The sequence below is a fragment of the Myotis lucifugus genome, unplaced genomic scaffold (genome assembly GCF_000147115.1).
Source record: "Myotis lucifugus unplaced genomic scaffold, Myoluc2.0 scaffold_65, whole genome shotgun sequence".
Taxonomy (NCBI): domain Eukaryota; kingdom Metazoa; phylum Chordata; class Mammalia; order Chiroptera; family Vespertilionidae; genus Myotis; species Myotis lucifugus.
Genome location: NW_005871113.1, coordinates 3,793,113 through 3,807,830, shown reverse-complemented (window position 1 = coordinate 3,807,830; position 14,718 = coordinate 3,793,113). Strand labels below are relative to the sequence as shown.

Sequence of the window (14,718 nt, the reverse complement as noted above, 5' to 3'; positions counted from 1 at the left end):
AAGATCTCAAGTAAAAATCTTACCTTGCACCTTAAGAAGCAGAAACTATAAAAGTACACCTAAAGCAAGCAGAAAAAAGGAAGCAGAAATCAATGAAATAGAAAAGAGAAAAATCAGAGAAAAATCAAGGTATTTACAAGTTGGTTCATTGAAAAGATCAGCAAAATTAGGAAACGTTTAGCTGATTCAAAAATGTACATGAAAAGGCAAGGGACCTAGACTATCCGAAATAATCTTTTAAGTTTTCAATTAGCAATAATCGTGCCTTGGATAAACCTCATTGGCTACGATACTGCCACTGTGCAAAGCTGCAAAATAATCTTAAAGAGAACAGAGTTGGAGGACTCATACTACCTGATTTCCAGTCAGTATAAAGCCACAGTAATTACTTACTTATTGTGTTATTAGAGCAAAGACAGGCATATAAATCAATGGAATGAAATTGAGAGTTCAGAAATAAACCCATACATGATTGTCAATTGATTTTCACTAAAGATGCCAAGATAATTTGATGCTGAAAAGGTCTTTTCAACAAACGGTGCTGGGAAAATAAAATATTCACATGTAAAACCAAAATGAACTAAGACCTTTCATATCATATGTAAAAATTAACTCAAAATAGCTCATAGACCTATGGGAGCGCAAACTATAAAAATTGTAGAAGAAAACTGGAAAATCTTCATAACCTTGGATTAGGAAAAGAGTTATTAGACATGATAATAAAAAGAAAAATCGATAACGTGGGCTTCATTAAAATAAAAAACTTTTATACTTGAAGACATTAGTAAGAAAAGGAAGAGACAAGCCACAGACTGGGAGAAAATATTTGCAAATCATATAACTGTTAGTGGACTTGTATTCAAAATGTATAAAGAACTCTTAAAAACTCAACAAGCAGACAACTCAATATAAACATGGACGAAGATTTACCAAGGAAGCTATATGAAATGCTAATAAGGACATGAAAAATACCATCACTAGTCATTAGGAAATACAAATTAAAACTATAATAAGATACCACTAATACCCACTAGAAGGGCTATAATAAAAATGATAGATGCTAGGAAGTATTGGTAAGGATGTAGAAAAACTGGTGGGAATATAAAATGGTATAATTACTTTAGAAAAGTTTGGCAGTAAAAGCTAAACATGAACTTACCACATGACTCTGGGATTGCACGTCTAGGAATGCCCGTAAGAGAAATGAAAGTCCACAAGGAGACATATACACAAATGTTAACAGCAATTGTATTCATTGGTCTCAACCTGGAAAGTCACATGTCCATTAACCTGATGACTAGATTAACAAAATGTGTTACAGCCAACAGTGGAATACTGTTCAGAAATAAAGGGAATGGATTGTTGATACCTGTTATAACATGGATGACTCTCAAAAATAGTATGCAAAGTGAAAGAAAGCAGCTGCAAAAGACAACGTATTTTATTATTCCATTTACATGAAATATCCACAAAGGCTGAGTTTACAGACAGAACACAGATCAGTGGTTGCCTAGGGCTGGGGATAGAAGTGAGGATTATCTGTAAACAGCATGAAGAAACTTTTTAGGTTGATCAAAGTGTTCTAAAACTGAATAGTAGTAATGGTTTCGCAACTCTAACTTTACTAAGAATCATTGAATTGTACATTTACAATAGGTGAATTTTATACTATATAAATTATTCCTTGGTAAAGCTGTTGAAACAAAAATTTGAGGATGTGTGACTGTCTCAAAACACATTCTTCCAGCATGCCTATGGTCTACAATAATTGTATATGACTGCTTGTATTTTCCCACACTCAACAATTCTGTTGCATATAATATTATTAACTTATACATAAATTCTAATACTGAATAAGTCAAAATACGTTTTACTCATTGGAGCAAATTATTCTATGTGAGTCAGCTATTCCAAGGAAAACATTTTGGAATACGAATTGGCCAATTCAGACTTTAGGTAAAGTTTAGACCCAGTACACGTATAATCCACTAGGGGTTGAAAGACTTACTGTGCCGCCCAACCTTTCAAATCATGAAAGGAGTAACGGACCTCTCGGAATTTGGTGCAATATCAAATTAATGTGAGTGTACTTTTGGAATTGGAAATTCACAAGTATAACTATATGAGGATGAGAGAAACAAAGTGAGCCACTCAAGGTCATGTTTCAAATCAGTTGAAGAGCCACCACTGGAGTGATGTTAGACACAGCTCCCTTTCAAGAAAAGATAGTCAGTTGGCTATTATGTTCATTTGTTGCTGGGGTTGAATTTACAAGTACTTTCCTTTCATATATTTTGCTTTCCTTTAATTTGCTCATTGGATTCCTGTTAGTCACTAAATCCTCTTTCTTAGCTCTTACAGTTCAATCCTGTGGAGCGTCTTGGTGCTGGAGTTGCTGGTGTTGAAGATATCAAATCGCACCCATTTTTTACTCCTGTGGATTGGGCAGAACTGATGAGATGAACATAATGCAGGTTATTTGCATGCATTCTGACCTTCTCTGGGCAGGCATCCCCAGCACAGAGGCAGCGCAGCCTCGGTTTCTTTGCAAGCACCAAAGCATTGAGAGGAAGTGGAGGATAAAAAGCCTAAAAGAGAACAATTCCTTACAGTTACCACATGGACAAGATATCGGTACATTGCAAGAAGCTGTACAAACCTTTAATGAAGGTGTGATCTTTTTTAAACTACACTTAGTGTTGCAGATGAGTCGTAAACCCAACTGAAAGGAATGCCCATCAAGAACTTCCTCTGGTATGAAACTCCAAGTGTACAATCAAGTGTTACTTGAAAGGAGGACCTTTACATGGCAGCTAACTACGCTTTCTGCTAACCAAGATTGGTTTATATGATCAAATTAATATTTGTTGAATAATATATAAAAAGTGCTTCATGAATAATGACATCTGTGGAGATTAAAAAGTGAGAGAAAGAAGAATATACTCATCATGTCTGATAGGAAACTTGCACCATGATGCTGTATAATTAATATATGTTGAATATGATCCCAAATTGTTTCATGCTTTCAGAAGTCCACATGGAAAGAAAACACTTCATGGGGTCAACTTTGTACATGGTTGGTTGGTACTGCTTATGGAAGGGTTCATATAAACACTCTCTTCTCTTTGACACTATCTTTCCTCTTCCCTGGCCTATTCTGTAATATTCTGTTCTTCCTACCCCTACTAATACATATGCAACAAAAAAGGGAAGAGGGAGTATTTATGTCCCCAAATTGTATCAACTTAATAAGGACTAAGAAATCATGATGTGAAATAAATGTGGTAAAAAATTAAATCTGTCTTTCATTTAATTGCATTTTTTTTTTAAAGAAAGGCTTCTCTTCCATTCATATTGAAAAGTTAGCAATTTCTCTGTCTTATGCTTGACTTCATTTTAGTTTTTGACTCGGTATACTAAGAACCAAAGGACCTCCTCTAAATGGAATTGAATGGCAATCCTATTTCATTACTTATAGTGGCAGGATTTCCAGATTTGACCTCCTAATCTACTTGACATTGTGTAGAAAGAATCTGAGTATTTGAACATCTCCAAACATTTGTATTTTTTCTTTATGTTGCTAAGATAGGTCCTGTGGTTATGCATTATTTACAACTTACAAATGTTTTAAAAGTGTTAATGCATGTTTTTTTTAAAACTTTATTCAAAGAAAAGAGAATAAGTCACTATTCCCAAGTTAGCAGTTACCAGAAATAATGAAAGCTTTCTGTATGTTTTAATCCTTTGTATTTTTGAGATATGTGTGAGAGCCCACCCCTGTTCCAAGAGCATCTGCCACCTGCCATTGGCCAGGTCCTCCCATCAAATTCAATGGAAGCAGAACATGCTTTAGTGTGAAACAAAGGAAATGTGCAAGCATTTTTCCTTCTTCTCTTATCCTACTCCCCCCTTTTCCTTTTTGGTCCCCTTATAACCTGAACCCCAGCTGAAGGGCTGCAACAACACCAGGATGGGGAACAGGTCACCAGGATCATAGCTCAATCAAGATGACATCACTCCCTGGAACTGGATTTCAACTCACCAGCCCCCTGGCCTCATAACAGGAACTCATGCAGGTGAGACACAGAATGACTTCCTGGTAGGACTAGTAGGAAATCTGCAAGTACTTAGAGCTGGCCATTACAGAGCTTCCTTCCAGAAGTGCCCTATGACATGAAAGTAGGACTTCACAACTAAGGTGAAGCTCCCAGCCCTACCACATGATTTTGGTCCCTTGGATTCAGAGGACAGTAATGTCAACAGATGGTTGCTGTGTCAGTGTGTTGACACAATTCCACTGCTTCAATTTCTGTCTTTCTCTCTGGTTGGTTGGAACGTGTGCTTAATGTAAATGCAGTATTCATAATCTGATTTAATGATGAACATTAATTATTTTAGTAATGAACACACAAGATAAATGGCTTTGGGTTGATGAACCCAAGTCTGTTTTTGTTTGATGGTGTATATTAGAAATACTAATATTTCTAAGGCTGTGGCCGATACTCCTTTTTTGTTGTTGTATTTTTTTGAGCATGTGTCATATGGGCCAAGATCATAAAAGAACTTGCCACTTAGTATTTCTCATTTGATATATTTTTTTTATTGTGGTATGGTATACATACCGTTAACCACGTTTAAGTATACAATTTAGTGGCATTAAGAACATTCACATATTTATTCAACCATCACACTATGCATCTCAGAACTTTTTAATCATCCCAAACTGAAACTTTATACCTATTAAACAATAGCTTCCCATTTTCCCTCTCGCAGCCCTTGGTAACCATCATTCTACTTTCTACCTCTATGAACTGGACTCTTCTAGGTCTCTCATATAAGCAGAATCTTACAATATTTGTTTTTCTGAGAATAATATTTTCAAGGTTCATCCGTGATATAGTATATATCAAAATTTCATTCCTTTTTGAGGCAGAATAATATTCATTGTATGTATAAACCACATTCTGTTTAACCATTTACCTGGCAATGGACATTTAGGTGTTTCTACTTTTTAACTATTGTGAACAGTGTCATTATGAACATTGATGTGCAAACATCAGTTTGAGTCCATGCTTTTATTTGATTTTATATTTTTATGTGAAATTACCAATGTTATTTACTATTATTTTACTATGCTCTTTATAAGAGAGTTTTTTCTAACAGGTTGCCAATAATATGGTATATTGTCACCTATCTTAAGATTATGATAGGAAAATCTACCATTTCTATTTCACAGCTGGGTAAGTTAAGCTAAGATTAAAAAAGAATAACATCATTTTAGCAATTTGTTTTAACTATGACACCAGTTAATACTTTTTGAGACAGATCTTTTCAACTTGTTATAACTGAACTCTCGGTAATCTATTTAAACCTGCCTTTTAAAATTTTTAAACAGCTACAATTCCTGTTGTGTTTTGACCCTCCAGCTTTTCCTACCCTATTTTATTTCAGATTAATTGTGAACCAAGTTTGAGTTTTTCTTTCAAGTAATGCTTGTACTGAAGAGTATAAAATTTATAAATAATATTCATGCTATGACCAATAACACTATATTAGGACCCCACACATAGTGTGCCCTGGTTGAAGTCACTTGCCCATAATTTATGAATCCAAACAAAGAAATCTGACTATAGTGTTGAAAGGCTCTTTGCCTCTCAAGGAGCCCCTTATAGCATCTTTGTTGGACTCACCTAGGAATTACTTTATAGCAAAGGCCAAGGCTTAAGGTGGGTCATTTTACTTCTTCGAAGTAGTTGATTTAACCTCTGGTGTATCTAAATGCTCTGGGTAACAAAGCCTGGTATTTCAGGTTCTTTTTTGAGGATTGTGGAATAGACTAACTAGACCAGTGATTCTCAACCTTCTGGCCCTTTAAAACAGTTCCTCATGTTGTGACCCCCAAAAATAAAATAATTTTCGTTGCTACTTCATAACTGTAATTTTGATACTGTTATGAATCGTAATGTAAATATCTGATATGCAGGATGGTCTTAGGCGACTCCTGTGAAAGGGTCGTTCGACCACCAAAGGGGTCGCGACCCACAGGTTGAGAACCGCAGAACTAGACTTTAACCTTAATCAAATAACAGTATTCCAGACCTGTTCCTTACCTATAGAACGAAAAGGAAGGTGAATTCCAAGCTCCACAAACATGATGGATTTTCTATTTTTCAGAGTGAACTAATTTGATAAACCAACATTGTAGAAAGACAAGGTTAATGAAAATCTTAAATTGATACTTAACTGTGTCCTTATAATTATTTTTCTAGTAATCCCAGATACTTGGGTTGCTGCCATATACCCACTCAGTAGCACAGCCCTTAGTGGTTATGTGGCTATAAAAATTATAAATAGAATGAAATAGTAAAAGGTTATTTCTAAGTCAACTCTGCACTGGAAAAGGAGAGTTGAAGGTCCAGATAGAAGTATGTGGAGGTGAAAGGAGGTTAGGACACACCTACCTTTGCCCATTTCTTAGACCTTTCTCAATAACCGTGATGGTATTTCTACCCTATTGCCCTCATCTATCATATTTTATGTGTTTGTTTGACTCAGTTCTTTGGCAGGCATAATCAGAGTACAAAATTGATACTTTCTGTTTGTATTTAATGCAGAACATTAACCTCTACCAGTCTAGGTAATTTGGACTTTTGAGGATTTGATGTCTACTCAGTTCATTTTAAGGATTTCATATTAGATCCTTATGTTGAAGGGTTACTAAATGGCAAAAGCTGTGAAGTCAGCTATTTCAAAATAAAGTTGTAAATAGAATAGCTGTAAGGAAATGGGAAGCAAAGTACTATGGGTTTCTGTGACTTGGCATCGCTTACTCTCTCAAGGACAGCAAACAGGAAACCAGAGCATAAGCTTCCTGTTGGGGAAGATTTACGATAATGGTGATGCATAGTTAGTATAGCTGTGCATTTTTTGTTCCTATCACCTGATTTCTTTCCTTGATTCAGGGATCTCATTACAGGGGAAAATTGAGGCAGAGAAAATTTGTGGAGGTGTAATAACGAAAGTTGAGTAAGGTGGTCCAGGGTAATGCACTTGTCAGGTGTGTTGGCCCAGGTGTCTTCTTTGTTGAGCTGGGTTTTTAAAAAAATGATCACATTTATTGGAGTGACATCTATATATATAAAAGGCTAATATGCTAAGTGTCCCTCTGCCCGTTCAACCGGTTTCCATGACATGCATTGACCAGCAGGGGTCAGAGACACAACGCAGGAGCTACCGTGATGCGCACTGGCCATTTACAGAGAAACGGCACCGCAGACCTGGTGCTCACAAAGCAACACTTGGATTCCTCTAAGTGGGACACAGACCCCGCCACCACCCAGAGCGATAGCCCACCAAATCACATCTGATGCTGCCATGGCACAAAATGCGGCCCACAGCCCAGCCCAGCTCTGAAGCAGTTGCTGTGGGCACTGGGTAATGACGTCACATAGCAACACCTGGCTTCCTCTCCCTAGCAACTAGCCTCCTTGGAATTTCTTCAGCCCAGGAACACGACTTGCTTTATAGCCGGGTGCAAATATTTTACACTTTAACCAAATGTTTGTGAAGCGTTTTCCCATGCCTCATCTCATTTGATCCTCACAGAAGTCCTGGAGTAGGTAGATAGGAGACTCAGTGGAATCCTATTTTGTTTTCATTAGCCAGAAAATGGAGATTTAGAAAGCTTAGAAACTTTACCTGACTGAAAAGAAGAAATGATGGACCTTAAAAATGACTTCAGGTTTTCTCACTGTGCAGAATATAGTCAAACACTGCTGCAGTTAAATATTTTACCCTTTGTTCTCCCTGTGTGATCTACAATAATAATCTGCTTCATGTTGATATTTACTGCTGTGTTGCTGACAATTATCTGAAAGAGAAGTTGGGGTGCTTCACTGGGCTGGAAAAAGTTTAGCTAAATCAGAAAGCAGGTCTAATTAAGCAAGTCTATTCTATATATATATATAAAAGGCTAAGTTGACTCGCGCATGTGTGATACATATAATGCTCTCGCTGGCGCCAATCACGCATGTGTTTCGATCTGTCATTGTGATTGTGAATTTGGTTGATACTTCTATTATAGAGAAAGGGTGAATAGCGATATTAAAGTATTCTAATTAATTTCTTTTCAGTGTGCACAAATTTGTGCACTGGGCCACTAGTTGGTTAATAAAATGATATAGGTTTCAAGTGAACAATTCTATATCATTTGTATATTGCATTGTGTGTTCACCATCCAAAGTAAAATATTTGGCACCATATATTTGACCCCTTTTACCCTTTACTATACCCCTCTCCCTCTGGTGACTACCATTTCATTTGTTTGTCTTGTTCATTTGTTTATTTCAGTTTTATATCCCACATATGAGTGAAATATGTTTCTTAACTTTTTTGGTAGTGCAAATCTTTGTTCTTCCTCCAGGAAGAGTTAGGCAGAAATTGAAACTATTTCAACTATCCCAGGAAATAAGATGCTGTCTTTTTGGAAAGATTAAGTGACAAGCTTATCTAGAGTCAGTTCTATCTCCACCTCCTTGGTGAAGACAGCTGTTGGCAAAGGAAGAGGCCATGAGTGTCTGTGAAGAGCTGCTGATTTATTTGGGCAGAAATACCTCTTACTGAATGTGGTAAGAAGAATGACAAAGGAACCAGGTTTTGGTTATACTTAGAGTTGCTGGCATTCTGCTTTTGTGGATCTTAAGAATTTATAACAGAAAGGTAACTCTTTGAGGAATGTTAATCAAATTCCTCCTAAAGCTAATCCACAAGGTAGGAGTTTGATCAACCCCCCACCTATCAATATAAAAGGAGATTGGATAGATTTAAAGGGATCTGAGCCAGTTTCAGTGGCAAAATAATGACCACAAGGTGATGTGCCCTGATTTATTTGACTCAGTAGCAACATAGGTAGGAAACAAGAAGAAAGGGAGGTGTAGTGATGGCAAAACAAAAGAAGTATTGTACAGCTACTCAGTGTCTTGGGATTGTTCTGGAAAAAAAGTGTTAGATATTTGGAGGATCTGTTTTCAGCCAAAAACTTTCTGAATGACTAAGAAAACTTTAAAACTGAACTTTCCCCCTCACCACGCTCTCCTACTGTTTTCTCATTTCTTCTTCTTCCTCTCTTCATCTTCCATTTATCTACTCCCCTCCCACCTATGTGCTTCTCCGGTCACTGAACAAAAGACATGGTGCCTGCCTCCAAGGACCTTAGAAAACCCAGGGGAAAGAAAGCATAAATAATAAGTAGGGCAGAGTGTTGTGTTATAAGGAACAAATAGGGTATGGTGAGCACACAAAGGAGAGATCTGAGGAGCTGCAGGAAAGCTTCCTGTATTGGGGCAAAACCTTGAAGTTAGATTTGTATTTTTAAACATAAGGACTCCCCCCCCCCCAAGATTTTGTTTGGGGAGAAGGAAAGTATCCAGGGGAACAAAAACCCAGTTGTGTACAAAGGCATGGAGGTGGGCAAAGGTAAAGCTGAGCGAATTCTGTTTCGGCCAGCTCATAGGTACAGGGATAAATTGGGGCCAGATTAAATGCCATGCTGCAATATTTGGACGTCATTTTCTAGGTTGTAGGGAACTAGTGAAGGCTCTTAGAGAGCTGACAGTATTGCATCCTGCTGTTAAAAAGATAATTTTAGGGTTAGAATGGAGAATAACTTGGAGAGAAAGCGATAGAGGCAGAAAGATCAGTTAGGAGTTATTACAGAAATTCAGGCAAGAGATGAAGTCCTGAGTTAAGGTGGGTGTAGAGTCATCCTCTTGTCCAGGTCTCTCATGTGTACAGAGTAGTTTCCCTATCAAATAATTACTTTCCCCTTTTCTTGAAGCCACTTTATACCAGGAGATGATGGATTTGTTGTTTGTCAAATCCCCCCCAAGGAAGCACCGGAGAGACAAACCAGGAGAGCTTATACACTCCCCCTTTGACTGATAATGATATTTACTATTCAGAGCTTAACTTAAAACTCCTGGCTCCCAACTCACGTTCTTCCACATTTCGTGACACTTCTTCCCACCTCTTGCTTTTTTTAGTTGGTTTGCTTTCGATTTGGAGACTGTTCCGCTCTCGCTCTCAGAAGGCATTGTGTCCTGCCAGGTGATTGTTCTCTTCGTACTTAGTTCAGTGGTTCTCAAAAAGTGGTCCCAATCTGGGTCAGAAAATAAGGTGATTTTTATTCTTCTTGCAACTTTTCTTTAGGTTTGAAATTATTCCCAAATAATAAAGTGTCAGGGGGAAAAAAAAAGTGATCCCCAGACCATTAAGGTTAGCATCACTTGAGAACTTGTTGGAAATGCATATCTTGAACCCTGTCCTGAATCTATGAATTAGAACTCTGGGGCCTAAAACAACAATGTTTTTCTAGCTCTTCTAGGTGACTGATGTACGATCAAGTTTGAGAACCACGGGCTTAATTTAATGTCATCACTTCTGCTTTGTATGAGCATGAGTATCCTTCCCTGTGGTGTTTTGAGTTGGAAGATTTAGCATATTTCCCAGGAGGCTGTCTCAAGGAGTCCTTGTGTCAGTGGGAATGAGTGACAGGAGAAGATAGATAACGAGGACAAGGAGAAAGGGAAAAGGCAAAGAGAATAGCCAATTGGATAAAGAGGAAAATCAGAGGAGGGGCAAAAGGAGGAGAATGTGGGGGGCGTGGTTCTCTTCCCCCAAGAGACTGGCCACTTCTGTCACAGTTCTCTGGAGTCAAATAGCCCATAGGTAGGATAAACATCAAATTACAATTATAACTACCTTGATTACTTGTATACTAGTATTGTTGAGTTTTTCTCCTCAGGCAGAGCCACAATGGAAACTTAGTATTTAGTCCCTGCATTATTCAAAATCTAAACTTAAAGACTCTAAGTTTGGGAAAGATATGTTCTCCTTGGATTCTGATGTGCAGCGGAGCTGCTCTGTGTTCTCTTTGTAACCCAGGGACTCAGCTGGGGGTGCGTCTGGGTAGACTTGGTTTTGCCTTTAGAAAATGGGCATCACGCTTCAGGGAAGCAAAGTGAAATGTACTAGATGTTCCCTGAAGTTTAAGTGTGTGTGTTGGGGTGGTGGTGAGGGGAGTATGGGTGACCCATTGTCTTCTTATTTTCCACTTTTGTTTATCAGGTCTCAAGATTATTAGATGAGATTATGAATGAAATACAATGTGACCAGACATATATATATTTGCCCTCTCTGTGAGCATCTGCAAACTGTGGACACTTTCATATTTTTAGTGGGTGGGATTTCAGTGCAGTTGCTTCCTCTCTGTGCTCTTGCTATGCGTTGACTCACCTTCAATAGTCACGTGCTTCCTTCTTTTTATTAAAAAAATGACATTATTGCTTAAACCACCATCAATAAGGACATGCTTTGCACATTTTTTTCTAATGGTGGGCAGAGGCTCCCACTAACATCCACACTGATTATGAGCAGAGGCACACCCGTGTGGTTTGGCTAGGGAATACAGTGTCTGCTGAACAGAGAGAAGCCAGTTTGCCCGCCAGTAAATGACCATTGAGGCTGTTCCCTCAGTGGTCCGACTGCAGAGGCCAGGACTCTTGACCATGCAGCCTCTCATTCTCTTGCTCCTATAACCTGTCTTTCAAGTGTAAGGCTACTCTTGTCAAACATGCCATGGGTGAGGGGATGGTGGATGAACTTGATATTTTGAGAAAGAACTGCTGCTTGCTTTTCATTCTCTCCTTTACTTCCAGCCCTTAACATCCTTCAGTTCAACTCACCCCACCTGGGCCATAGTCCACCTAATATGCCTCCAGCAGGACCCGAAGCCTCTGTCAGGCTGGTATGGCCTTAGTATCCGAAGGCACTTCCAGGCACAGGGCTTCCTTTTGCCTGCACCCTGTCACACCTGGTCACACCTGTCTCAGCTGTAAGGATTTCCGTGAGACTGCTGGTCCGGGTCTCACCCTCAGCATTTAGTTGGCCTTCCTGGTGCTGTAAATCTAGGCACACCTTCTGGTGTGGCCACTCTTTGTCCCTCTGCCGCAGATTTCAGCTCTATCCAGTAGCTCATCTCCTCCGGGGGCTCTCAGGGTTTGAGGGAGCGGAGGGGGAGCCGGCGCTGCCTGCTGCAGCTGTCTCCTTTTGAATCAACCACCCCCACTGCCCAGGTGCCAGAACAGCTCGCTGGTTTCCAGTGCTCCCCATCTCCACCTCTCCCGCCCATTGCAGCACTGGTAGCAGCTTTCCAACCAGTCTTTTGTTGTGGGAGCTCTAAATCCATGGTCGGGAAATTACCAGGAGACCCTTCCACAGGCTGCCCTCCCTCCCCTTGCTCCGTCTCTCTCTTTCCTTCCTTTGTCTCCTTCCGTAGCGAGGGTCAGAATCCCTAGCCAGACTGAGAACATGGTTGCTATTCCAGGACCCAGATGCCAATATGTGGCAGCATCTGGCTTATTGGCAAGCGTCGCCGGCAGTTGTGCTGGCTGCTCCTAGGCCTGTCATGTGGCTGAGCCTGCTAATGGGGCCCTGTCACAAAAAAGAGTTTCTTTGAGAATATGGTTTCAACCAAGGAGCCCCCAGAACACAGTGAGCGGCACGGAGAGGACATGGCTTGCTGGACAGGGTGGCTGCAGGCTCCGACTTTGATGCTGATCCGAGGCCTGTTTTGCAAAGATCCCTGTTTCACGTTGCTGGAGTCTGCCCCTGCCGTAACCTCACCTTCTTGTGCTGTTAGTGTTTCTGGTGCCTTAAGGCATGGAGCTCCTTGAAAGAAAAACACAAATCACTAAAAACGCTGAGATAAAATCCTGCTCCTCAGAGGCGCCCAGTTGGCACGGAGAGCGCATGCTAACAGCTTGCTTTAGAAAGGTGACATTTCTGCTGAAGGCTGAATAATAAAAAATGCATTTTAAAAACTCAGCTCTTCCGTGTCTTCTGATGGCTGACACTTGGAGTGAAGGCCACTTCTTCGATGTGAAGGGTCTTTTTGCGGCTCGCCTCTCCAGCCCCCACACATGGGCATATTGACTCTTGTCATCACTGACGACGCTGAGGAGCTTTTAAAATTAATTATCACATAATAGGGCTGTTTGTGCTTTTTTGAAGGTGCAAAAAAGAATGTGTGCTCAGAATGTGTGCGAGGCATTGAGGGGCAGAGACAGATGAAGAACGAGGGGCTCCTGTCCCCAGGACGCCCGGAGGTCATTGCCCCCAGATGACGCATGCTTTCCATTATCTCCTTTCCTCTCCACAACCGATGCGGATGGACAGGGCACGGGATGTGCTCTGTGTTTTACCAATGGAGGGACTGATGCCCCAAGAAGTTGACTTGCCCAAGCAGCACAGCAGGCTAGTAAGAGCTGGGACTGGCAACTGGGTGGTGCAGCCCTGCCTCACTGAGCGACACGTGTTGGCTTCTTAGGTTATAAGCTCCCAAGGCAGGGTCTGTGTCTCACTTTTTGCAACTCTGTCCCCAATTAGCAACCTCACCCATGATCCCCTTCCCACACACCTCTCCCAACCACACACAGGCACATAAATACATAAACAGTACAGGGACTCTTGACAAGCCGAGGCCAAGTTCTTCCTGGGTCAGCTGAAGGACAGAATCAAGACAAAGTACAGAGAAAAATCAGCTTGAATTAAAAGACGCTGACCCTGCCTTGGCTGGTTTGGCTCAGTGAATAGATCATCAGCCTGGGGACTGAAGGGTCCCTGGCTCAATTCCGGTCAGGGGCACATGCCCAGGTTGTGGGCTCAATCCCCAGTAGGGGGCGTGCCGGATGCTACCAATCAGTGATTCTCTTTCATCACTGATGTTTCTATCCCTCTCCCTTCCTCTCTGAAGTCAATAAAAATATATTAAAAAGGAAAAAGAAAAAGATGCTGATCCTGGGAAGGTGGTGATGGCAGTAGCATGCCACCCACATAGACGGCAAAATAAAAAATCCATAGATAACATTACAACACAAGGTGACAAGATGACACGAATCCCAAAATTCAAGCAGTAGGGGACAAAATACCAATGACCACAGGACTTGCATGAGATAGGAATCCGAGTGGGAGACGAAAAGAAGCAACAGTGTGGCTTCTGACCGAATCTGAGCACAGGAGAGCCCCAAATAGCCAACCGGAGCACTGAAGCTCAGTGGGCCAATTTGAGATCAGCAGCCGAAGGTGAAGGCGCTTTGCCCACTCTAACACCTGGGAAGTGTAAAGAGCTCGAAATAAGAGGGATTAAAGGCTCTGGCCCTTTGAACTCTCAAAATTGACCTGCCAGAACTGCCTTCTAGGACAGGGCCCTGCGTGAGGAGAAATTGCTGGGAATGGATCAAAATGGAGCAGGGTAGGGACAAGGAAAAGGCGCAGTTCAAAGGAAGGGAGAGCAGCCAGGAAATCTCAGAAAGCAAGATGTACTTTTTTTTTTTAACACTTCACAAAAACAACAGAAGAGGGAGCTCTGTGAAGTTAGAGCTTTTTAAAATTTAACCTGCTTCATTCTCACAGTTTAGGAAAACGAATGTCACATAAAAATGCACAACAGATAAGAATCCACATCAAGTCCCATACACAGTTATTGGAAGAAAAATAGAATTAGGAATGAATAGAGTTATATCCATTAAAGCATTCCAGAAAGATGTGCTCGCAAAACAGATCAAAACTAATTCACTGTTTCCAAATGAACCGAAAGACATTAAGGAAATTATATAAGACACGAAAGAACAACATACATTGTAATTAGAAAACTCAGAGATG

General features: G+C 40.4%; 1 protein-coding gene and 1 pseudogene across 15 annotated transcripts in view; one reads left to right on the top strand and one right to left on the bottom strand.

Annotated features, from left to right (window-relative positions):
* Positions 1–4,076, top strand: part of RPS6KC1 (ribosomal protein S6 kinase C1) — a 131,282-nt gene extending 127,206 nt beyond the window's left edge. For 14 of the 15 annotated variants that reach the window (XM_006089883.3, XM_014456839.2, XM_006089884.3 and 11 more), the window contains one exon: positions 2,353–3,297. In XM_006089883.3, the coding sequence (XP_006089945.1) occupies positions 2,353–2,463 (111 nt within the window). In that variant the 3' untranslated portion in view covers positions 2,464–3,297. Of the gene's footprint in view, positions 1–2,352; positions 3,298–3,946 lie in introns of those variants that run through there. The other variant, XM_023754755.1, reaches the window with a different exon arrangement.
* Positions 146–310, bottom strand: LOC111826287 (annotated as a pseudogene).
* Positions 4,077–14,718: the final 10,642 nt, after the last annotated feature.